We start from the raw sequence: 27,571 nt of genomic DNA, 5'->3' as shown, positions 1-27,571 counted from the left end.
CTTTTGCTGCACATCAGAAATATATTCTTTGGTTTTTCTCATTGTGATGGATGATTAAGGGAATTTGAGCTTTGTTTTCCCTCCTATTTATATTTCTGTGAAACAGGAAGCCATGGCTGGATAATTTCATGTTCATAATCACCCTGGAGTGCTCAAAATTGTGAATATAAATGGGAATATATTTCAGAGATATTTTACTCATAAGAATTTCTAGGGGTGCCAATAATTGTGTCCAATGTGTATTTGAGAAAAACATTTATTTCATAATGATATTTCCCCCCATTTTAAATGATCTATTGAAAGGTTAGATTTTTGTGAATTTAAAAAAATAAATAAAAGATCAAAAGGATTAACAATGCAGATTAATTTTCACAGCCGCCTTTTGATCATATTTACCAAGGGTGCCTTTATATTTTTGGCTATATATATATATATATATATATATATATATATATATATATATATTTATTTACAAATCTCTGAAACTCAAATATTGGCTGATAACAAATATATTTTTTTTGTAGAGGTTTTATAGTGTATGGACTTCATGAAACCTTTCAAATCAGTAAAGAAATCTTCACTCCAGATTCATGTACACTTAATAAAGTGCCTCTCTTAGACAGATCTGAGATCATGAACTGATTCTCTCACTGGTCTCCTTAAGAGTTTCCTCAAGTCGCTGAATTTACGATGTAATGCGCACAGCTAGAGGCAAGGTTTTTTTTTTCATTGCTCAGGGTAATTAAGATGACATCAGTATCGCCACACGGGTTAAAGCCAGGAGTCATGGGAGAATCACTGCATCATTATTACGCTCTTGTACACAGATCCCAATGGGCGTAGCCTTTTATGACTGATTGTTGTTTTTGTAGAACATAAAAGGTCAACGGATCCTTCAGCCTACTGAGAGAAAGACACAGAGCAGGAGACAGGACTTTGGACACCAAAAAGCATTTCATTTTGAATAATGAACGTTTATATTGCACAGTTCAATATTTGATTTAGGCAAGCTATTTGCATCTAACAGGCACAGGGAGACTTTGACCCGACCCGGAGTTTGACTATTTGAGATTTTGTGTTGTGTTCACGCGCCACGGCTCTTATCATGAATGCTGTGAGTAATGGAAAGGAGGTCGGCCTGCGCTGGAAGTGTGGGGTGCAACTGTAAAACTTGGCAGTCGTAACAACCTCAATATTAGCTCAGAGTGATCATGCATTACTCCAGAAATGACTCTGGTCCTTCACCTTTGTGAGAAATGTAAAAAAAAAAATGAATGTCTGGTTCAAGACATGTATGCTTGACAGTGTAAAGTTTTGAAAACTTTGAATGTAAACTAATTATCTGTTTTATCACTGGTTGTTATCTTGGCTTCCAAAATCGGGGGCAATTATAACACTGAATTGAATTGACTGAACTGAAATTGTATATGATTAAACATCATTTAATCATAAGTATCTGATATCTAGCTGAAGACAGGTCTTATTAGCTGCTCAATATATGTTATTAAAATGACTGAACCCATCTCAATTCACGATAATGCTCATGTCACTTTTGCTTTACATGCATATTATTTCTTGACAGCTCTAAGAATTTGTACCACATAAAAAGAATATATTCAATATTATTAAACTATTAAAGCAATGATGTTAATCTTGATGGTGTGTTCTTGTTAATAGACATAATTATACTGTAAAAAAAAAATTGATTTTTCGAGTTATAAATAAAACATTATTAGGAAGAAAAATTATATTTTTTCCTAATACAAGAAAATACTTTTTCAGCCTTTTTACTCAAAAAAAATATATAAAAAAATTGTTACTTGACTTTTTTTGTAATTATTTGTGGAATTTACTAGCAATTTCTGAGTGTTCAAACTAAATGTTTCAAACTGGGTTTTTAACTTTTTTTAAGTGGTAGTATTGTCCTTGCAATGGGACCAAAATGCCTTTTTAATATAACATTTAATATTTTTTCATGATATTATCTGTTTGTTAATCACTGTATTATATTCATTAATCATTATATTAATATTAATCAGTTGAACTCTGTATAAATGAACTTAATTAGTTGCTGATGAGCTCCATTACTTGGATTCAAAAAACAGTGCATACCATTTGTCATCATTTTACCATTAGTTTGTAAATGGTCTTAAAACTGTTTTTAAAAAGCGTTTTCATTAATGCATTGTGATATATATATATATACATATACATATACATTTTTGACCGCAAAATTTTTCTTTCATTGCCCACCCCTATAGTGTCTTTTATCTTGTTGGCCCACTTCTCGTCATGTCTACAGCGCTGTTAAACTATGACATAATCACTGTAACATTTCTTATGACTTACTGCTTCCCTGCTCACTTCCCTAGTTTGAGTCTGATCTAATAACCCACGGACTGCTGCATTGGCATGAATGACCTTTGGTCTAATTGAGCATATCGTGTTGCGCAGGGATCGTGTCCCAAACAGGGCCAGGTGGGTGTTCCCGCGGTAATCTGATGAATTCCAGCGAAGGTGAGGAGAGCGGTGACGTCTCGGACTCCTGCATGCTGCCAGAGGAGTCCATGGCAGATGGTTTCCAGCAGGATCACATATGACATGCGATAACGTTACAGTCAGGAAAGGTCAGTCGGCACGGCACGGCACTGCAAAGTCTCCCACGAAGGACACGATCCGCACGTTCCCGGGCGGGCGGGATGCATGTGCGTGCGTTGTGTTCCTGTTAGCTGCGAGGCAGGGTTAGTGTTTAAACATGACATTTCTCCCCTCCTCCCCCTCCTTGGTGTCAATGTACAGAGGACAGTCCAAATATTTGTTTAAAGTGATGAACCTTGTGCAACCAAGGGCACTGCATTTGCATGATGATAAAAGGCGCTTCATGCTCTCCTGTAACACTTGCAGTGTGTCACTTGTCTTTTAGTGGCCTTTCTCTTCTTCAGGAAGGCACTGGAGATGCATATTTGTCCAAAACGGTTTGTTTTTAATTGTTTTTTTGCACTTTTATGATAGTGACTTAAAGTGATGGGGAGACGAGGAGTGAAACAACTTTACCGCTCAAATAATATGTTATTTTAATAGATTTGTGGTAGTCGGCGTTATATACCAAAAATGTTGTCAAATGAACTTAACCTGTAATGAACTCAGAATCTTCCTGTAAGAGGCCTTTTGGGGATAACGACATGCTAGGACAATTTTTTTTTTATCTTGCAAAGACACTCATGCGGAACACATGATAAAAACCAAAACTAGCTCATACTGCTATTCTCTGAGATGGATGTTGTCTCAGAGTTTGTTGGGGGGCTGTTGGGAACGTCATGTAGTTCTTCTGCAAAAAAAAAACCTTGTATTCCAAGTCGGCCTGGCTAGTGTCTCAGATGCCGTGGAGAGTCATCTAATCCCCTGAAACGGAGACAAACAATCTGTGGATGAAGGTTAAAAATACACCAATGAGACATTTTGAAATTCCGCTTCTGTCTGAGTTCAGTGTTGAGGTTAAAGATCCAGCATTCAGATAAGACTCTCCCGCTGGGGAGGAGATAACAGGCGCGCAGATTGAAAAGCAAGAGAGAGAGACGTTTCAGGGGTTTGAGATGTCTATCTGGCAGTGTGAAGGTTTTTGTCTTGCAGATCCAGTTCAAGGACGCCTGCAGGCAAGGCAGCCCTGACTGTGCCAGCGATGCATCTCAAGGTCACATGCGCTCACCCTGTGACTTTCTGCAACAACAGGAAAAGGGGGGAGCGTGGGGAATTGGGGGCACTGTAAAATCCTTCATTTACCCCCACCCCACCCCAGTTAACCCCTCGATGTCTTCCTGCGACCACGGATATTGTGGCTGCGTGAGGCGCCAGTCAAGGGCTGTCTTTGATTATCCTCAGACACTTTGAAACGACTCTGTAGTGCCACATATTCCGGTGCAGCCAGGAAAGAGGGTGTGTGCGGTTTGAAAATGGGGCTGAAATGGAGTGAGAGAGGTTTTAATGTAACTTAGCCATTCAAACAGGCATGCTAACCGCTTCCTCTTGTGCTTTTAACTCGTGCATCCGTTTTTATCTGTGGCAATTAACAGTTAAACCTCCGTTAAGTCTGCAGTCTCACTGCCCTAGTGCCCTGCGGTCAAACATAAGCTTAGTGTAAAATTCCCCTGTTTCACGTCCACACGGCTGTTTGTTTGAGTAGTTTGGATTGGCAGCATTTTACTAGTCTTGAGAGAGCATTTAAAGGATTACTTCATAATCTGTTTTTCTGTAGTTATTTATTTTTATTTATAAGTGCTTTTAGAAAAATCTAAAATTAATTGATAAAAATAAAATGGAAATTTCGAGAGAGCATTTAAAAGATAGTTTCGTGGCTTTCTATTAGCTTATGTTTTTCTTTATTTTTATATATTTATTTATATATATATATATATATATATATATATATATATATATATATATATATATATATTTGGGGTGGAATGCTACATGTATTCGTAGTACCGAACCTTCACGGTACGGACATCTCGGTTCGGTGCATGAAGCCTTACAACGAATACAGGAAATTCACCCCCAATCCAGAAGAGGGTGCCCGCAGTAATGCAACACTGTTTGAAAACCGCCAGCAGAACAACAGCGAATGCCGTGAGTTGCTCACTTGAAAACAAAGCCCCCAGACAGTGACCATGTGCTGATTCTGAACGCGTCTCTCACATAGACTGACAAAGGAGTATACTTTAAAGGCTTGCGTACTCCGCTGTTTGCTAAATGGAGTTTTGTGCTCGTGTATCCTACCTCGCTCATTCCGCACAAATCCAAATATTCCATAATATTTCCATATTTGCGATGTAACATATATGAATGCTAAACTATTATTTATTATTCCAATGGTGACACAGAGGCAGGCGCAATGATGTTCACTGTATTTTATTTTGATAAAGTACCAACTTCGCTGTCAAGTTAGCAATGCTGAAACTGATGTGTTTTGTGTGTGTGCTCCGGCGCGATCACTTCAACTGTTTCCTTATACCAGCAGAATCAACTTTAAACACTTATTGTCTTATTGCATCACTGTATAAAGGTCTGGTTTTATTTGTGTACACTCACAATGAAAACAAAACAGATTTTATATATATAACAATGTAATAATATTTAGTATTTTCACATCTAGGTGGCAAAAATTATTTATATGTATGTGTATGTGGGTCATTCTAGAATTGGGGGTACATTTTGCGTCTCCTAGATAAACCTTATATATATATATATATATATATATATATATATATATATATATATATATATATATATATATATGTGTATATATATATATATACACATACTGTATATACTATATGCCCATATATATATACTGTATACCCAACTTTTTAATATATGTAGGACAAAAAAACTTTATTGAGGGCCAAAAGTTAATGTTGCATTATGTTACATAAAAAAATTGCGTTCAATGGCATATATATATATATATATATATATATTATTAATTTAATTTTTTTTCCATCTCATCTTGTTGATATGGCATGACTCGAATTGGGCATCACTGATTTAAAGTATTCTATTCTTCAGGACTTTTTTCAGTTTAATGAAAGTGAATAAAATCTAGGGGTTATCAAGCTTTAATATGCAACTTGCAAAAAAATTTTTAAATATAAATAAACAAACAAACATAAAAGTGGTTTATTTGACTTGTGCATTGTATTTCAGGTGTTCTAAAGCAAACAATTGTTTTGTGTGAAAATCAGACAAAATACAAGTTGAAAGACTTTACATCCTCTGTCCTTACTTGGCATGTTCATAAGAGTTCATTATAGAAGTAGCATTCATGAGTGAATCATTCTTTGAGCCGTATCTTTTCAATTAATCATTTGATCCAATTCACAGAACTGCTATGAATGAATCACAAATGGGACTGTTTGGATTCTCAAGTTCAACTAATTGGCTCAATAATCCAGTCACAGAGGTTAACAGCCTACTTGATGGGTACATAGTCAATGAATGCCAGCTTAAATTTTGGACTGTTCATTACATGAACCAATTGTGTGTCTTCAGAGCACTTGGATTATAGCATTTGTACAAATTGCCACAGCCATAACACCCTGCAGCCCAAGAGCGGTTGCCCACTGAAGCTAAGCAGGGTTGAGCCTGGTCAGTGCCTGGATGGGAGACCTCCGGTGAAAACTAGGTTGCTGTTGGAAGAGGTGTTAGTGAGACCAGCAGGGGATGCTCACCCTGTGGTATGTGTGGGTCCTAACGCCTTGGTATAGTGACAGGGACACTATACTGTCAAAAAGAGCACCATCTTTCGGATGAGATGTTAAACCGAGGTCCTGACTCTCTGTGATCATTAAAAATCCCATGGCACTTCTCGTAAAGACTAGGGGTGTAACCCCGGTGTCCTGGCCAAATTCCCTCTACTGGCCCTTGTCTATCATGGCCTCCTAATAATCCCCATACATTTGATTGGCTCTATGACTCTCTCTCCTCTCCACCTGTAGCTGGTGTGTGGTGACCGTTGTACCGTGGCTGCCGTCGCATCATCCAAGTGGATGCTGCACACTGGTGGTGGTTGAGGAGAGACCCCCACATGACTGTAAAGTGCTTTGGGTGTACAGCAATACACAAAGCGCTATATAAAATGCATCATTCATTCATTCAAATGTATGAGCTACTTATATGATGCTGTTTTGTTCTTTTTGAAGTTTGAAAGCTTCCCTGTTTTTTGATTGGTATATCATTTCAAATTTCTCAACTGGTGTTCCACTGAAGAAAGAAAGTCATGCTTTGAAGAAGTCAGAGTACAGTTTTTCTTCGCACACTAACCTCTTAATTTTAGAGGGAACCCAGTTGACCTGATGTTGACTTCGAAAAAGAGCCTATGAAAAAGCAGTGTTCATGTGCTTGAGGTATCTGTGCTAATCTAATCTGTCCCTCAGGCATCCATTATCACCGTTTTGCGACTTTTCGATTAAACCGAGAAACCATGGAGACTAAATGATCAATAACCACTGTCACTATTCTGGTTTCACTCTGTCGTAAATCTTCCTTTCGGCTGGCGTCCAGCTCATTTCATTTCGCAGTTGCAGATTAGTTTCCGTCTTACTCAAAACAGAAGTGTTTTGAGATAAATTATACAATCACAACAAATTTGTCAACAATTTCCATGCTCCCTGACACACTGCTGAGCCTGAAGAGATCGTCTAGTTTGTATTGCAATGCATTATCCTAAAAACACACATACCCAAATAGACACTCATAGCACAGGAAGGTCTGTAGCAATGGCGGGGGAAGAGCATAAATCTTTAATATTAACGAGTCTTGCTGTGGCAGGAGACCCAGCAGCTTTGTCCCTCTCTCCTCTCGGCTCGCCTACGCTCCCTCGTCATTTAATTAACAGTAGGGAGATTATGGAGGCCCCAGGCCTGTGACGATCTGATTTAAACATGGAAATGTTACATTACTGTCGCTCTTTTGGCAGAAAAAGGTTGGAGAGGAAGTGAAAAGATGATTTGGCCCTCCAGTCTTCCACATTAGCGTTAGGTACCACAAACTACCTCACGATTTATGTATTTTGATACAAAAGTCATGATTCAATACATCACAGTGCTTAACAGCATCACGATTGAAACCCCAGCATGTGTGGAAGCGAAACTGTGGTTCAATTGCATGTTTTGTGTCACTATTTATCCAGTAAAGTAATGCAGAGTTATTGCTTATTTAGACGATCTGCTTCTTCCCTAAACAAGTATTTATATACGGACTGATTGGGAATCTGGTCAATTTAAACCAAGAAATAAATAGATGATTTTACAAAATTAACACCCCAAAAAAATTACAAAACAATTTTTAAATGCTTTATGTAACAATATATATGTATGTATATGTTTTGTAAAATTGTATATATACATTTTATTTTATTTTTATTAATTAAGTTTATTTAAAACAATTTTTGAAATTGTTTTATGCAAAATAGCCTTTTGACTGTACTATATATCAATATATGATTGGATCAGAACGGTTTTGCCTAATTTCAGAGTTTTCACTGATTTAGATGATCTACTTTTTAATTAAAAAAATTATATGAATGAGCAAATAAGTAAATGTCGATATTGATATTAACAGATATATTGATAGAAAATAAGTAAATATTGAAGTACTGATTGAAAAGCTTTTTCTGAAAATAATCAGGACATATTTAACAATTGGACACATTTAAAACAAAATAAAATTGACAATGCTGTGTGTGTGTGTGTGTGTGTGTGTGTGTGTGTATATGTATATATGTATGTGTGTGTGTGTGTGATACTTTTTATTTATTTTATTTTTAATTGTAATTTTTTTTATTAAATTATGCTAAATGCTCTTTTAGGCCCTGCTATATATGATAGGATCAGCTCTGTTCACCAAGTTGGGTATTTTTGGAGTAGATGATGGTGTCTGGTGTGGGATGAACGGGGCATGCCGGTAATCAGGTTCCAGTGTCTGCAGGCCAGATACCTGGAATTGTCAAACCTCATGTCTTGCCCAGGCTTTTGCTTTTTCCTAGAACCGAAGCGGTTAATGTTTCGCCGTAATTGGCACCCACAGCTGCTCTCCAGTTCGACAGGGATGAGTTTCGAGTCTCTGCCTTGCGTGACAGCTGCCTAATTGGGCATTCTCCCCTTGTAGCAGGTGCCGCCTCCTCCAGCCGGGCTGCTGAAGAATGGCAGAGGATTACAGATGAGGACATGGTGACCCTCTCTACCTTCCGCTGGTGTGGGGGACGGTGTGATGTAGTTCAATGCCGTTGGGTTACCAGGAGGAGGAAGTGAGAGGGTGGGGTTCTGCCAGGTGGCGGATGACAGAGTGTCACATGACAGTGTCAGTGTGTCAAGGGCGCAGATATCAGCAGCGCTGCGGCAGCCTCTTTTTTTTCTGTTCATTCGTTTTGAGGTTTTCACTCTAGTTTTATAGCTCCTGGCTGTCTTCACACATCAGTTTGGAGAGGATGGCAACTTCCTGTGTGTTTCTGTGCTGCTTTTCTTTCTACTCTCCAGCTGTGTGTGAAACTGCCAAGGTGAGGTTGTGTCCTCTTGTTAGAGGCAATTAATGATACTGGATGTGTAAGAAGTGAATTATTCCTGCTGAAGTAAAATGTGCTGTTGGGTTTACTGTCCCGCTGCCCTGTTGACCACAGAGCGGAGGGGACTAACAGCACAGTGGCTAGCCGTGGCCTAGCTGTTAATTACATACGCACCCTACGGCTTATGTGGCGATGTGATTTTGAATTCCGCTCAACACATCAAGTCAACATTTCACATATTGTTTCTTCTTCTGCCAGTCATTTTCTTTCATTTCATTGTCATATCAATAAAAGAGACGTGGCCTAGCAGTTAGTGGATGCTTTGGCATGTTGGATAGTAGTTCTATCTACGTTTGAATCTCGGGTCATTTTCTGATCCCACCCTCGTCTTCCTGATGATTTTCCATTGTCCATTAAATTAAAGGTAAATAACTTTAAATTAAATTAAAGATAAAAATAAAGTGTAAAAGTAGATTAATAAAAAAAAACTATACAATTATATAAAAAATAAGTATATAAAATAAAAATACATTTTTTAAAATGTTTTTGAAAAAAGTATCTTATGCTCCCTAAGACTGCATTTATTTGATCAAAAATACAGTATGAAATATTGTTACAAATTTGAAGAACTGTTTTCTGTTCAAATATATTTTAAATAAAATAATTTTATTCCTGTGATGGCAAAGCTGAATTTTCAACAATTAAGTGTCATAAGATCCTTCAGAAATCATTCTAATATGCTGATTTGCATGGTAATATTTCTTCTTATTTTTATTAATGTTGAAAACAGTTGTGCTGCTTAATGTTTTAATAATATATTTTGTGGAATAGAATTTTTCCTAGATTATTTGAAAGTTCAAAAGAATAATTTGCGTCCTTGCTGAATAAAAGTATTAAAATAGTACTTGTAAAAAAACAAATGCTAATAAAAATAGTACCTTTGAATAGTAGTGTACATTAAAAAAATATCACCTTTGTCCATCAGGATTACATAATAATTGTATTCCAAAGGGCCTTTATTTATACCAGCATGCCCCCCCCCCCCCACACACACACTTTTATTGTTTTGATTGTGGAAAGAGGACAGGACGTGATGACAGGAATGGATTAGGGAAATGAGCTTGATTTAAATTTGTGTTGATCACACATTTTTTAAAAACGTTGTTTTTGTGCATAGAGTCTGGGAGGTGGGGTTTAAAGTTGCCGGTTATCATCTCCATTCCTAAATTATGATAAATTGGTTTTCTCCTCTGACATACCTTTCCCCTTGAGTGTTTATATGGGTGACTGCTCATGTGTTTCTTTGGTGTTTACCTTGGGCGCATCTGTACCTGTGTGTGTGGCAGCTGCAGGTGTGTGTTTGGTTTCTGTTTTGTATATACCTGGCTGTAAATGTGTCCACGTGCGTGTGTTTGTGTTCAAATGGGGCCGTGCAGCTGGGGTTGTACTCCAGGTTTGACTTTCACCTTGTTTCCCCCATAGCTGTTTTGAAAATGTCGAGTGGAACGACCATGTAATCTGTACCCACACAGCCTTGAGGGCAGCAGTGATCAGCCCAGCTGTTTTCTCATTCCCTCCAGCCAAGGAAAGAGTTGGAATGTGTGTTTGAGTAAATGTGTGAGAGCGGATTATTTGTGTGTGTGTGTGTGTGTGTGTGTGCAGAGAGCGAGAGAGATTCATTTGTATTCTGCTGAGGAGTCATGCCGGCAGAGCAAATTGATTACCACACTTCACCTGTCTGAGCCTCCTGAGATCTGCAGCGAAGACGCCCGTTCTGTCTGCACTCCCGTCGTCTCCGTAACTGAGGGCTGCTCTCATTAGCCGTCATTAAACAAAGTTTATAGTCGGGACACTGTTGTCTTACGTAGTTCTAGCAAGTGTGAAGATTGCTGCTATAGTCCTGAGCTTTCTTGAAGTGGAGATTTCTAGCAGTTGTTAAAGGTGTTTTCTTGGAGGGGAATGGATCGTTTGTGAATTTGTGTGTGCTTTAAATTGAATCATCCGTCTAGGTGACCCTTTGGACTAAGACTGCAGGAGCATGGGAATTCATATCTGTGCTAAACACTTGTGAAGTGCTGAAGAATGAACCTGAGTGCACCACAATTGCATGCCATTCAGAACGGTATTCCAACTTGAATTTGATGTAGAAATTAAATCTGAATTTGAACAAAGACTAACATTTGAATTTGAATAGTAGAATTAAAACAAAAAATCATTCCAAAAAAACTAAATTAAAATGGAAGAACACATAATTTCCTTCATTTCATGCCATTAGCTGTTACATTTCTTTGAATTGCAATTCTGTAAATTCCACTTCCTATCATTTTCAATTTAAATGACAGTTTATCTTCTTGTGGGAATGGCCAGTTCAATTGAAAGCTTAGAGGTGTAGCAGGATCTGTGGTGTAGTAGTAGGAGCAGTGAGGAGCAGGGTAAGATTGATTTGGAACTGCCTGTTTTGGGATTTAAGGAGACAGAGGGTGAGTAGATATGGAGGAGCTGGCAAGTGGAGTCGAAGTGTTTTCTGTTAGTAGCAGGAGTGTGTGTGCTCTACAGCCTCAGTGATAAGAGTGGAGAGTGAATGAGATGCTGTAATTGTTCTCGAGTGGCATTTCGTTGGCAAGTTCTGCTGACATTTTTGCCAGCTGGAATGATGTGCCAAGAGGAGGAACCCAGGTGCTTTGTCTTTTTCATTGGTTAAGTGCACTTAAGCGATTAAGAAAATTAATAGAATCTCTGTTTTGAATGTAATTTCTAGCCGTACGCTGAAGTTTATAAATATGAAAGTACTGGAGTTCCTTATGAGCCAAGCAGCTAAAGGCATTTAATGAGCTAAAACAATAGTGACCTTATGCGGTCATATATGAAATTAATGGCACTATTTAGTGTAAAAGTTAATTTTTTTTTTTTTTTTTTTTTTTTGATTATACTAATGTACCATACAAAGTGAATTTTATTTAGGCTATTTTTATTTAATTTAGTTTGTTACGTGTACAACCTCTTTTTCTAAACCGCACAAAGTATGATTTTTGTGTGTCTTTTACTTTAGTTTTTTCCTCCTGTTTTTACAATATTTTTTTTTTTTTTTATATGATTTTAAAAAATTCTAAGGAAACAAGTTTAATTTGTAGTGTTTACTAACTGGTCATGTTTCTCTTCAAAAAGATCACTGTCAAAGGGGCATTTTTGTTTTTTCTTAGCCAGTTTGTTTGTTCTGATTGACTTGGTTTTAAATTTATAGCAGACTCTGTTTGCAGAGCTCCACGGGGCTATTTATTTGCTCTACGTTTTACTTCAAAAGAGCAAACGTTCACTGATGTGGACGTTACAGTCGTGTTTGTTGAGGTAGCACGTCGCTCCCCTTATTTAATTTTCTCGAGCCATATTGGAATTACAAACTCTGTCTGGCGTATCTGAGTGAACACCAGCTGCCTACGATAACATGATGGAAAGCGATTCACACAGCTCACTTTCCTTTAAAATATCTTTAACCTTGGCTTACCTTTAACGCCGGGGAAGTGTCTGCCAGTCTGGTGTCAGATATTAGCGATACGCGCAGCAAGGACTGGGTTGTCACTTTTTATTAACACTGAGCGCTTTGCATGGACTCCAGCTGTTGCGTGCACTGAGACTCAGACGTACTTGACCTTGACTCGCAGCACAGTTCCTGCGGCTCACCCTATTTTTAATCATGCATTTTAAATGGTGCAAATGGATTATGGTTCTTTATAATGGGGATCATTCATTAACCTTTTTTTTGTTAGGGTACTTTGTGGGATGGGTTGAATTCCAATTAATTTCCTACCCCACATGTGAGAATCGCCAGATTGGTTTTGGATATCAAATCCCTGACATTTGCATCAAGAAGTCCACCGTTTGCAGTTAAGGCCATTTTTTTTTTTTTTTTTTTTTTTTTTTTTTTTGTCCAGCTCCTCAAGGGAAATTGCCTCTCATCCACTGATGATGGTTTGACCTTCCTGCTCATGGTGTCTGGGTGAGCAAAGAAAGACACCCTGTCATGATAAAGCTTCTTGTCTGCCACTGTTCCTTTCACCACTGGCTAGTGAAATCATTTAAAATGCTGTTGGGTGTGAATGTTTGACATTGTCAGAGATAATGGATAATCACTTGTAGACCGCTGGAGGGGAGAGAGACTGAGGGGAAAAGAGAGAGAGGGAGAGAGAAAACATATTTTGTATTTCTTGTGCAAAAGGGTCATGTGTGGAAAAGGAGAATGGAGGGTATGCTGTGAGATCGCACCTTAGACCTGGTCTAAGGTGCAATCTCACAGCATACCCTCCATTCTGTCCCTTGTATGCCTGCTTCCTCTCAAAATAAGATCTTAGGAAATACAAGTCTTACTTGTTGGATTCATTCAGTCAGTCGAAGGGTCTCATGTCATTTGGACATTTCAGGATTAAAACTCAGAAGAAAGAAAGTCATATAGGTTTAAAGCAACATGAGGGTGAGTAAATGATGACAGAATTTTCATATTTGGCTGAACTATCCGTGAACGGTTTCCTTTTGTTTTCATGGACGAGATCTAATCTAGCATGATCCAATTGTAACCCAGTATCGATTTGTTGAATTATGTGTTTACTTCTTCATTGTTCTTATGGTCCAGTTTTTCAGCCTGTCTGTTTCTAATTTCTCCACCTGTCCCAAATTTGAACTTTTATTTGTAGGGTAGCAGCACCTACTTTGGTGGGAAATTAATCTTAATCTGCAGCATTAAGATTAGCGTGAGATGTCAGATGGCCCCGTTCTAGCAGGTTGTCCTCTTTGTTGTTAAATTTAGGTCAGTGGCCCAGGCTGATCCTGTAATCGAGACTGAATTAGTTAATGAATTAGTTTTCCTATTTGCCGTCCTTGCAGTCGTAACCTGTTGCACACAAACTTAATACAGTTTGCATCAAATTTAAATGCGTGACCTTGTGCTGATTCTCGCAGGATTTTCCTGTCACGTCATCTTGAGGATCTTAAATTACTACGGCACATTCAGGATATTCCAGGCATGAGCGTGCTGTTGAATTGCTGTAACAGCATCCTCAGCTCAAGGTCGAGCTTAACTCCTCGGCAAACCGCTGTAACATGTTACCCCGTTGCTGAAGGGGAAGGACATGGAGGGTAAGATGTTCTCTGGCAGCTGAGCACTGCTTTAGGGGAGCTAGAATCCTGTATTAATTAACCTTTGTGGTGGTGGCCCTGACAGTGGGAAGTCAGGAGTGTTTATGGAAGCAGTTCTGACAGGGTTCAGACCCGTCAAGCGAGCAGCCAGCGGTGCTGTCATGTTATCTGATGCCGTGGCTCTGTGGAGGAGTGGTCTGACAGGTGTGCCATGTGTGCCCCTCTACACCTGCCAGCCCTGCTGAGCCACTACTGGCCTGAGCGTGAAGGGCTGCTGACAGCCGTTTTTGAATGGGTATTCACTTCTTTAAACCTGTTATGCCAGGGAGACTGTCATATCTGAGAAAGAAGAAAAAAAACTTTACTAAATTTAACAATAATGTTTTTTCTGTCATAATGTAACTTGGTATTTGCACATATGTGAAAGAGTAGTTTTAAATGTTTCAAGTGAATTTTGTGAGTGACTTTTGTGATAAAAGTGGATATTTTTAAGCACAGCAGGCAAGAAGCTAACATTCTTTTGAGAATGATCTTTTGAGCAAACATGGTCTGTGATTTAAAAAAAAAAAAAGAAAAAAACTGAAGATGTTCATCTACTCTCCTTAATCTGTGAACTGATAACCCTCAGAAATGCTCAGCAAGTAAAAAGACATGAGAAACATTGAGAGGTCCTAAAAAGTTGAGTGTCAGAGCAGTTTGATTGACAGTTGCTGAAGTTTCTATAAAGAGTTTGTCAAACAAGTTTTATGTTCACTCTGAAGTTTTTTTTTTTTTTTTTGCTTGAATTTAATTAGTTCTTCTGTGATAATAGGTTTTGACAGAAACTTCAAAGAAAGTTACAGTGGTTATTTTGATGATGCTGGGATGTTGACGCCTGTCACTCATGTAGTCTTTTCTTTTCTTGTGCTGTAGGTTCCCGTGTGGCCACGTCTGAGATAAGAAGAGCACACAGGCAACGCTGAGCCTTTGGTTCCTCCCAGAGGATCTCCCAAATATAGAGCTTATGGTTCATCGGGACAGAGAAACCTCCTCATTCCTCTGGTTGTGCTCACAACATATTTTAAAGCAGTGTGGATTTACTCAGAATTTTCATAGTTTTCGTGCTTGACATTACAAAATGTCCTCTGGTCCTTTATGTAGAACTCTTTGACTGAAAAGGAACAAAATCCAAAGCACGGTTGGAGTTCTCTGCTCTCATAATTTATGGCACATATCTTACTAAGACATTTTCATTAGTTGTAAAACATCAAATCAGAGCATCCTACTGTTGAACATGACTCATGGGGTGGAGTCTGGCCCTGAAACTCACCAGGATTCTGCTGCTTTAACATATCTGGAAGGTTTGCTAATGCATCCGGTCACCACTGGACCTGCTGCCACTGCTACACAGAGGTCAGAACCTGTCCAAAACAATGAAGAGAATGCAAACAGGGTGACTAGGGTGTTTCAGCACCCTAACCATGGCTCCCCCTCACAAGACAAGGGTAGCTCACCTAGTGTGGCCTCACAGCACCTTAAAAAAGCCAGGCTGCTTCGCTCGGGAGCATGGAGTGAAGATGACAGCCAGAAACGAACAGGCACTGTAGCAGAAGTGAACGGACAGAGAAAGGAGCACTACAAAGGAGGCCTGGATGGCTCTGAGCAGGGGGAGAGCACCTTGCTGGCTTCTCTGCTGCAGTCCTTCAGCTCTCGGCTGCAGAGTGTCGCCTTGTCACAGCACATTTCTCAAAGCCGCAAACCCCTCGACAGGGATAGCAGTGAAAGTGCTCATGCTGATAAGGAAACCTACCAGAGTTACGGCACAGCATCAGGCCGCCTAAAAAGCCTCATGAAGAAAAGCAAGCAACAGAACCATAACACTGTGCCTTACTGTCGGCAGAGCAACCAGAACCGAAGCTCAGATTCTCCTCATTCTTCTCAAAGCTCTACCCAGCCCACTAGCTCTGAATCCATATCCTGCACTGAGCGACTCAAGGCTGTTGCCAACATGGTACGGACTAGGTCCAGTCCGGCTCCTTCACCGAAGCCCAGTGTCGCCTGTAGTCAGCTGGCCTTGTTGCTGTCCAGCGAGGCTCATCTACAGCAGTACTCCAGAGAGCAGGCCATAAAAGCACAATTAACCAGTCGATCAGCCAGTGAGAGGCTAGCAGCCATTGCTACTCAACAAACACAGGATAAGACGCCTCCCAGCATGGGGCAGCCAACAACTGCCTCAGACATGTTAAGCTCCTTAAATGTTCAAAACGGAACGCTCCCCCCACCAGCGGTAAACTCCAGTAAAAAAAGCCCTTCCCTTTCTTCACCCTCCATGAGACCCCCCAAAGAGAGACGGCCCTTCGACAGACATGGTCGACCGCCACAAAACTGCAGCAGCCTGTTGCTCCTACTTCTGAACAATCACAACTCCCAGCAGCAGCTCACCAGGAATGGACACCTGGAGGATGACTATGGCATCCTCCCAAGCCAGGCCTCCTCCCTGCAGTCTGACAGCGAGTACTCCAGCCAGGATAACAGCCTGACTAAAGACAGCAGTGATGCTGAGAGCTTCTCCAGCTGTTCCCCCATCGACCTCTCCATGAAAAGCAGAGCGCCTAGCCAAAAATCTGAGGCCTGCTCTTCCTTATCCCCTTCTGTGGATAAGCTCACAGAGTCGCTCATAAATAAGTGGAAGCCGGAACCTTTTGTGCCAAAGGTCCGTGAGACCACAGATCTGGATACCAGCCCAGACGTGAAATCCCATGATGAAGTCACTCTAATGCAGTTACTGCTGGACCGCAGAAATAACGAGAAGGTAAACAAAAGTTCAGATAATCCTAGTTTGCGGCCTGACACAATAATCAGCACCTTGACTGCAGGCCCACTTAAACGGATTGGCACACCTGAGGACAGCAGAATGTGGAGTCCTCTGGACCGACAAACAACTACCTTCAGCTCGATCTCTCCTTCCTACTCCTTTCCCTCACCCCATGCCCAGTCCAGTCCCTTAGATCTGTGTAAGTCTAAAGCTCACTCAAGTGAAAAGACGCTGGAGCCTCCTTTCAGTGCCAGCAAGCTACTACAAAATATGGCCCAGAGTGGTAAAAACAACTTGTCACCCTCTCCCCCTCACAAGCCGACATGCAGAAGGCAAAGCCCAGAACTTGAGCTTGACAAGCCTCAGGCACTTTTGGATCAACTTGTCGTTCCACACAAGCGGAACAGAGCCTCCATGCTAGATGGAGGTTCCCCTCCTGCTCTCCCAGCTCACAAATGTGAGCGATCACCCTCTGCATCAACCCAGATAGAAAACCTTCTTGAGAAGCGCACAGTACTGCAGCTTCTACTGGGAACAGCTTCCCAGAAGGAAACAAACAGTGGGCACAGAGTCTTTGAAATGACCTCAGGGGGGCTGGAGAAGCCTCAGAGGGGCTCTGTCAACTATGACCGCTCAAACGGACCTTCTCCGCACTTTAAGATCAAAACTGAGCAAGTAGAGGAGAATCTTTCATCAGATAGCTCCGATGATGGGCTGTATCATCAGAGACGATCATCACAACATTCACCTATTGCTGATGCACAGGACACATTAAAATCTGAACTATGTCCTACAGAAACAGCTGCTAAATTTGGACTTCTCAGCCAGCTTTTGAAACCGCAGAATGCTACCTACCATTCAAACCCACATATCAGGCTCTCCAGGAACTCTGTAAAAGAGGAGCCAGTGGTTTTTCAGAGCCCTGTTCCTAAGAAAAGGAAACTGTGCATTGAGCTAGCAGAGCACCTAAGTAATGAACTCTGTCAGCCGTCTCGAGATGCCACTAGTGACAATGGTAAAGTTAATGGTAAGGGGCTGGCAAACCCAAAAGAAGAAGAGGTAGTAGGGAGTCCTAGGAGCAAAACACCTCTCTCCAGAGAAAGCCAAGGCTTCAATGTTCTTAAGCAACTCCTCCTGTCAGAAAACTCTCTGAAAGAGCTATCCCAACCCAGAGGGACCCCAAGTCCCTTCATCCCTCAGGCAAACTGTGCAGCCAATGGGAACTTAACCCAGTCTTGTTTCCCTCAGGAGTTGTCGAACTTACCGTGGTACCCCTATTCTTTCAATACAAATCCCAAAACAGCACCTGCACCTGTTGATACCACTGGAGGGTCGCTAGTTTGGGCTAAGGGCTCTCCCAAAACCAGTTCTAAACCTGTTAAAAAAGAACCTGAGGGGTCTCCTGGAGAAACTTTTAGCAGGGAGAAGAGATCCAGTCCAGACTCACCCCCTTTAACCAGGTCTAATCCGATTCTTTACTACATGCTTCAGCGGGGGAACGGTCAGCTCAGACCTGAGATCCGGGATCAGGTGCAGCCGGCCCACTGCGTCATGGGTGCAAAAGTGGAGTCGTGTATTGACTATGAGCACAGGATAAACTCTCCAGTCCACAGACAGACTCACAGCTAGATAGAAGAGAGCCTAAATGGCTCTATGGAAAAATGGTAGCTATGAACTGCCCAAGACTGAGAGAAGCTGAAGAACTGTGTTTTTGGTGATTTGTCTATAATATGTTTTTTTTTTTTTTTTTCATTTAAAAACAGAAACTGAATAAATGTAACTATGGGACATGGTAATTCAGTTTAAAACATTGGCTTTTTGCCACTGCTTTAAATGATTTAATTTGTCCATTTGGTTGATTTGTTATTTCATTGATGTCATAAGGTGATTCTCCATGATATAATTATTTTGTATACACATTGGAATGTTTTTTTTTTTTTGTATGTATGTATGCTAAGCTAACTTCTTTGTCCAGCACAATGTAAAAAGCTTTTCCTTTTTCCACAACTAAAACATTTATGAAGAACATCCTATTATGTGTATTATTGATGAATCCAGAAATGTTACTGCTAATTTCACACTATATTTATCTACAACCTAATCAGGACCCTTTTAATTTTGAGGCAAAGAAAATTGTACAGTCTAAGCACAATCTTGGTTTTGTGGCATTGAAATGTCCAGTTATAAAGTATATTTTCTTACAGGAGAATTTAAAGGAACGTCAGTGTAATCTATCAGGAATCTTGTAAAGCTAGCTGAGGTCAAGAGGGTTTTCACATGTGATCGCAAGGCAACAACATTTACTGGAATGTTCTATAATCGTAGCTTAGTCAGATTTACAGTGCTTTATTTTTCATCAGGAATGAAACCATAGCTGTTATGTGGAGCTAATGGCATGACATAAAAAAAAAAAAAAAAAACTTGTCATTTTTTTTCAGCCAACTTTTTACAATTTCATATAATTTGTTGTTTTGTATCTTATCTAAAAATCCTGTATGTAGCATTCACGCATTTACGGCGTCGATTTTGAGAATTGAATATTGAAAGAGATGATCTAGTTTGTCCACCAAAGCCATGAGGATAATTACGATATTTATGGATACTGTTTGAATCAGACACTCTACTGTGAGAAGGGATTGGAATTCAGTCTGGTTCTTGTTTGTTTGTATTTTTTGTTTACTTTATTTGCATCTTTTCTCGTTTTTTTTTTTTTTTTTTTATTATTATTATTATTATTTTCAGATAAAGGCCCATCACTCCAGTCTTAAACATTATCCAACAAAAAAAATTACAGATTTTATTCCACAGTGACAATGACTTTTATGTAAATATTGCTTTCAAGATGACTATTTTGTATTGTTCAAGACAAAAAAAATACTTTTTAACGTCTTGCATTGTACACAAGAAAACTGTAATAATGTAAATATGGGTACTGGAGGACGACACTTTTCTGCATGTCTATGTTGTGCTAACGATAATCTTTGTTCACATCTACTGCTCTGTCCGAGGCTCTTTGCTGCCTGTAGCATGCACACGCATGGGGAGTCCCTGTGTTATGGGGAAATGTCAAGTCTTAAAATAGATGTTTTTATCATGGAGAGATGGGTACTTAAACCATAATTGTCTGCAAACGCAGTCCTTGACTGTTCAAACCTGCGGAAATATGTGCATATTTTTTCCTGAATGGTTTTGTTTGTTCTCAGTAAAAAAAAAAAAAAACTAAAAACAACATTGCTTTGTTTAATTTATAGACACTCTGCAATGTTGTGGCTCTGCATTGTGAATAACTAAAAAAAAAAAAAAACTTTTCATTTACTCCTGTGATGACTGGAGCCTTTTGGTTTTCTTATGTTGTCTTTGGTGTTTATTTGCACTGATAGCGTAATAAAATATTGAAATGCACAGAACTGAAAGAGGTTTTGTCATCTTTTGCCTATATTTACATATGCAAGGTTACAGCCCTTTTTAATAAATAACCTATAACGAGGCCAGAGGTAAAATTTTAACCATTGACAGTTGTCGGTTTTACAGATGAACATGAGTGGACCAGTCGAAAACGAGCTTTTTATTATGAGTTTTGTTTTTTAAACTGCTCAGATGTACACAGAGCATCTCCAGGCAACTAGGTGTGACAATCAGGTTAACCAACACTTAACATTTGAACCTCCAGGATTCATCGTGACAATCATCTCCATGTAAGTGAGAGCAATATATAAAAAGACTTTCCAAACTGGTATTTGCATGACTGCCAGTTCTCAACAATAGCAGGAAAGAAATGGTAAGGAGGATTTGGAAAATATTGGTTCATAATTATGGGAAAACAGGTAGTTGGCTTCTATTTTGTAAAGTGCCTTGTCCAACCATTGTGAGAGAAATGCATTGATCTCAATTTTGCACTTCCTTTCGGGCCACTTAAAACAAACGTCAGAATAAACATTTTGAGCAAAAATTGTTGTATTGTATGCATATGGATTATAACATTTGCCCTTTGTCCTATATATGCATTTGTAAGATTAAAAAACAAAATTAAACAAGCCTAGGCATTTATTTTAAAGAAAATTTACACAAGCACACATTCTATGAAAAATATTTCACTTAATTTGTTAGGTTTTAAATTGCACAATAGAACTGTATAATACATGCAAAAATGACTCCGAAAAGTGACATTTTTTATATTTTGTTACCATTTTTAAACGTGACGGAAATGTCAAACTTATTAAAGGGCCACTGTAAAGTGATTTTACATTTCACTGCATGTTTCCACTTCCAGGCTCTTTTTGAAGGAGAGGCTTTTGTCTGCCTTCTTTCTCCTTCCGTAATCCTCTAATGAGGTTTCTTTTCTTCAACTTCACATAACCTTTCCTCCACGTGAACTTCTCCATCCAGAGATGCTTATCATGCTTGAACTGCCAGTAACCCCCGGTTTCCTTTTGGCTTCAAAACAGAGGAGAGGGCAAATGCACAAGTCACACGTCTGAGCCGAGGTCAGCGTTTAAAGCGCACAAACGGCCGTTTGTCTGTCTCACATCCTCTGATATCCTGGACTGTGCCGGTGGACGGGGGGTTTGGAGGCGGCCCAGAAATCTACATACAATTTAACTACAGCCCACTACACAAAGGAAATGGTTTGGTCTTCCAGCAAGACAAAGTACCCGGGTCAGCAAGGTTCAGCAGGTTGAGATGGAGGTTTGGAGCCGCTGTGTGTATTTCCTGCATCGCAGCACGGCCTCCTGGGTCAATGTTTAACCCGAATCCATCGCAATCCACAGCTGTTGGTGGAGAAAACACTCATTCACAGGTGCTTAATTACATCTGCTGCAGCGATTCTCACGGCTTCCTGACAAAATTGGTCTTTGACAAGGAAATAATTGTTATATTAATTTGCCATTCAAGAGACAAAGCTTCATCCATCCATCTAATCATCTCATTCAGTTGTTCAATATCTAGTTGTTCAACGTTCAGTTGTTCAATATCTATCTATCTATCTGCAACACAACCCGGATGGTTTGTTGTGATTACTATCTTTTTTTTAACAAGCTGCTTGAAACAAGGTTGTGAAAGCCTGTGTAAATGAAATCAACTTTATTTTATATGAGCAATAAACCACCAGAGGCTGTGCATTATAGCAGTTTTTCCCTATCTAAGGTTTTTTTTCCCTCATTTGAAGGCATTTTTCTGTATGAACACAAACAGCCATTAACTGTGGTAAAATCACTCTTACACATGTCTTGGTCTGGCCTCTTTCTTTAATCAGTGCTGTGTGCTGGAGATATTCTTTGTTTCCATTGTTTAACTCTCTCCCCTGTGCTGGATGCTGGTGAAGGTGAGCTTCTTGAAGTCTGTGCCAGAGCCTCAGGGGTTGTGACCTTTGTCTCTCTCTCTCTCTGACATCTTCAGCTCACTCACTGTGGTTGATCTGCAGTTGCCCTGCAGCTGTGACCATCTTCCTCCCTCCCATTTCCCAGCAGCCCCCTCTTCAAAGGCCACCAGAAATGTGACAGCTGGCAGAAGAACTTCTCCTTTCATTAAGAGAGCTCACTGAGCCCTGTTGTTGATCGCGGGCAACTGGTGGTGTGTTGACCTCGTGCCACGGAGCATAAAAGAGCTTAAAATTGATTCACACTTAACTTATGTTGGAGTTAACGTTTCATGGCTTAATGGCACGATAAATGGACTGGTACTTCAAGCTCAGTCCTGGAACAGATGTGGTCTTGTGACCTTTGATAATGTAAGGTTTTGTTCATGATATGAGATAATCTTGAATATGCATTCAAGTTTTAGTTTTCAGTTTTATCTTTTCATGGAAGATTTTTCCATTTACTTTAACAAATAGAACAATTATTAGGTCTGAGAGCAGATTGGAAATTAATTATTAAGGTGAAAGTGGTTATTATATATTCAAATTATAATAATTAAAACTTTAACAAACTAATAAAGGAAGTATGATTTATTATATATCATTTTATGACAAATATTATTATATAATATAAATTATTATACAGTATAGTGGTCTCAGTATTTTTTGACCTTGCTTTGTATAATATTAATAAATTAATATTTTAAATATTATATTTTATTATTAATTAATTTTATGTTTTTTATTCAAATTATAACAATTAAAACTTGAATAAACTAATGAGTAAAGATATATAGAATATATTTTATATATTACATATTTATGCAGATATTGAAGAAAACGTTTTTTCTATATTTAAATTAATAAATAAAACTGTAACATTATGAAAAATATTTTTTATTATATATTATTATACAATGTATAATTAACCCCACTTTGTATAATTTTAACAAATTAGTACAATTAAAATATATGAAAATATACAATATAAAGATATAATAATATAACATATTTTAGATGTATATTAAATTTTTCTCTTTTTGTGATTTATTTATTTATTTTATTTTTTTATAGAAACTTTTATTTTTCTTTAAAGATGTTATGTATGACCAGCTCAAATTCAACTTCATGGGTCATGGACTTTCAGTGCAAACATTTCCACAAATCACTTTTAAATGTGAAAGGGTGCTTTAGTGTCAAGCAATCTCACTGAGGCCAGATTGAGATTAGAACTTTTGGTTCTGAGTGCAAAGGTCAGAGAGTGACCGCTGTAACCAACGCATTTCTACAGAATATTGCCGAAGATTCATTTTCACTTTCAAAGTTGAGGAAATTCCCCAAACTGACCCACGAAACCTCGAATTAGGCTTCATATAAATGTTAAGAAAGCTGAGAGTTGATACAGAGGTGGATGTCCGACTTATCTGATTTAGTTTGATTAAAAACATGGTCTTCACTGTGAATTCTTTGTGAGTAACATGCCAAGTGTACTTACTATGAAGGTTATTTTTAATTTAACCTCACAGATTACAGATGTAACATGAACTCATAGGAAACCGTTTTGATATTCTTCAGATTATTACTGTAGATACACACATGTAGTGAAATATCCCACACTATAAGGATAACGAGACCAAACTCCATATACAAAAATAAATAATATCAGGGCTACAAAATTTCATTCAGTCAAGGTGTTAGTAAAACGACACCTGGAGTAAACCCCTAGTGATGCAGAAACTGCTGTTCAGGTCTTGTTCTCATTTATGTGACAGATTCAGTGCTTTGTGCTTCTCTTGCTCTTAAAGATAAGTGCATAGCTTCCATCAAACAAGGTCTAAAAAGCACAAACATTCCAACCTCTCATTAATGACTTCTTGAGTCTTCTTGGCCTTTACTCTGCTGCCTGGCTGGGTCAAAGCTTATACAACGTTACATTGACTGAAAACATGTACATGAGCGCTACCTGCTGGCAGGAAACAGAGCTCTATCTATCTATCTATCTATCTATCTATCTATCTATCTATCTATCTATCTATCTATCTATCTATCTATCTATCTATCTATCTATCTATCTATCTATCTATCTATCTATCTATCTATCTATCTATCTATCTATCTATCTATCTATCTATCATCTAAGATGCATTTGTCAGCCATACATACACTTCAATAATAATTAATACTAATATATATAGAATATATTTTATATAATTATATATTACACTTTTTCTCTTTTGCAGAAGAAAAACTGATAGATGCATGGCTATTTCATATTCATAAAATGACCAATATGAAATTAATATTAAGATGCATCAAACAGAGCGCACACTTTTTTAAATTAATTGCTTTAATATTCAGTCTATGAAGGGCTATATTTGCACTTTAAAAATCATAAATACTAATAAATAACAATTAGTGCTGTCAAATACTTAATCGCGATTAATCGCATCCAAGATAAAAGTTTTTTTTATACAATATATATGTGTGTATTGTGTATATTTATTTTGTAGCCTATATATAAAGACACACATTCAGTGTATATTTTGAAAATATTTGCATGAATTTACATGTTTATATTTATATTCATATAATTTATATTATATAGGATAAATGTATATAAATATATACATGCATGTGTGTGTATTTATATATACATAATAAATATACACAGTACAAACACATATATTATGTAAACAAAAACTTTTATTTTGGATGCGATTACCAGTAATCGCGATTAATCGTTTGACAGCACTAATATATATATACATGGAATATATTGTATATAATGTAGCCTATTACACTTTTGTATTTTTGTGATCGACAGTGCTTTATAAAAACATTATTAACATCACACATAATTGGTTTTTGAATGCGCATGCGCTGATTTGTGACTGCGTGTTTTGAGTTTGAGCTCCATCAAGTTGATTCTTTATCGTCTACTTTCTATCTTAAAAACAATTTTATACAATATACTTTTTGTTTCTATAACGTGTGAATATATCCCCTATAGCATTCTAAAACAAAACCAATCAGAGCGCCTTGTTATCACTAGTTTTATTTTGAATTCTCGAGTCTGCTATTAGTTTATTAGCCCGTTAGCATCAGCAGCGTGGCTGCCACTAATCTCGCTTACATTGCTAATACTCTATTTACACACATTACCATTCTTTCACTGTTACTTGCTTAAATAGCGGATTTGTGTCTACCTTTGAGTGCAGGTGAGGACACATTCGAGCTGCAGCTGCAGCTGGAGCTGAAGGCCGTGGAGAAGCAGATCTGCGACCTGGTGGAGAAGCAGGTCCAGCTGAGAGAGCGGAGAGCCACGCTGGAAACATCCCGGACTGACGCTCACAAGTCCGGGGTAAGTATACAGCACGCTGCTAACACTCCCACCACCTCTACTCCGTGTGTTTCTCTGCACAGACCCTGTGAACCCAGGACGCAATCTTCCCAGATGTCCTTCACTCCGGCGCCGGGACGCCACGGACCCTGGGTGCACCAGCACTATAGACCATGACATACTCATAGATCGATTACAAAACTATACTGGTATTCAAGGGCAGGCTTTAAGATGGTTTAGATCCTACCTGTCCGATCGCTACCACTTTGTTCATTTAAATGGGGAGTCATCTCAATTATCACCAGTAAAGTATGGAGTACCACAAGGATCTGTCCTAGGTCCTCTGCTATTTTCAATATACATGTTGCCTATTGGTAATATTATTAGAAAATACGGGATTAGTTTTCATTGTTATGCACTATATATCTCAACAAGACCAGATGAAACTTCTAAACTATCTAAGATAATAGATTGTGTAAAAAATGTAAAAGATTGGATGACCAATAATTTCCTCCTATTAAATTCAGATAAGACAGAGATATTACTTATTGGACCAAAAAACAGTACACAGAATCTCTTGGATTACAATTTGCAACTAGACGGATGCACTGTTACGTCCTCTAAAGTCAAAAATCTGGGTGTTATATTAGACAGCAACTTGTCCATTGAAAATCATATTTCCCATGTTACAAAAACAGCATTCTTCCATCTTAGAAACATTGCCAAGCTTCGAAACATGCTACCTGTTTCTGATGCAGAAAAGCTAGTTCATGCATTCATGACCTCTAGACCGGACTATTGTAATGCACTGCTAGCTGGTTGTCCTGCATCTTCAATAAACAAGCTACAGATAGTCCAAAATGCAGCGGCTAGAGTTCTTACCAGGTCAAGAAAATATGATCATATTACCCCAATTTTACAGTCTCTGCACTGGCTACCTATTAAGTTCCGTATCATTTACAAAATATTATTACTTGCCTATAAGGCCCTAAATGGTTTAGCTCCTGTGTACCTAACTTGTCTTCTACCACACTACAATCCAACCCGCTCCCTAAGGTCGCAAAACTCTGGACTTTTGGTAGTACCTAGGATAGCAAAGTCCACTAAAGGAGGTAGAGCTTTTTCACATTTGGCTCCCAAACTCTGGAATAGCCTTCCTGATAAAGTTTGGGGTTCAGACACACTCTATCTGTTTAAATCTAGATTAAAGACACATCTCTTTAGCCGAGCATTCACATAATGCATCTTATAATCTTGTACTGCAGTTATATCTGATCAAATGTACATTATTATTATTCTTTATCTTGGGTTGAACAAACCATTTTTGTTTAGATGGAACAGCAGCTACGCTAATTATGTCTCTATTTGTTTCTCTGTTTCTGCCACAGGATTAACATCCCGTGGTAACTAGGAATGACAGAAGCTTCAGTTTGGATCCAACCCTTAAATGACCTGAGATGACCAAACACCTGAGAAAAGATGATGCCAACCCCTCAGAGGACCTCAGAGGATGCCAACGCTCAGACAACATACAGAATTACCTAATTTTGCCATAAGTTAAATATATTAAGGTTCTGCAATATATAAATATATTGTGGAAACTTAATTTCCTGTAGAGCTGCTTTGCAACGATTTGTATCGTAAAAAAAGCACTATACAAATGAACTTGAACAATTATCATTAACACATTTAATATGTAAGGACCAATATGCATCAGTTTTAGATATTCTATGTAATTAAAATCTGTATTTAATTAATTGTTTTAATAGTCAGTCTGTGAAGGGTCATATAATTTCCCTAAACAGAAACAGAAACATACAGTTTCTCCTGTGTGAGAACTTTCACTTTCGTTTCATGAATGTTACAGAACTCACAGTCAGCTGACATTGGCCTGTTTTT

The 27,571-nt window shown here is 38.5% G+C and overlaps 1 protein-coding gene across 1 annotated transcript in view; it reads left to right on the top strand.

Annotated features, from left to right (window-relative positions):
* Positions 1 to 19,378, top strand: part of LOC306864390 (nuclear receptor-interacting protein 1-like) — a 28,159-nt gene extending 8,781 nt beyond the window's left edge. Inside the window, exon 2 of the mRNA XM_079408398.1 lies at positions 15,095 to 19,378. Within this exon, the coding sequence (XP_079264524.1) occupies positions 15,456 to 18,605 (3,150 nt within the window). The 5' untranslated portion in view covers positions 15,095 to 15,455 and the 3' untranslated portion in view covers positions 18,606 to 19,378. The remainder of the gene's footprint in view (positions 1 to 15,094) is intronic.
* The last annotated feature ends 8,193 nt before the right edge of the window (positions 19,379 to 27,571 follow it).

This window comes from Barbus barbus (assembly GCF_936440315.1).
Source record: "Barbus barbus genome assembly, chromosome: 45".
Lineage (NCBI taxonomy): Eukaryota > Metazoa > Chordata > Actinopteri > Cypriniformes > Cyprinidae > Barbus > Barbus barbus.
This window is presented reverse-complemented; position numbering and strand designations above follow the sequence as displayed.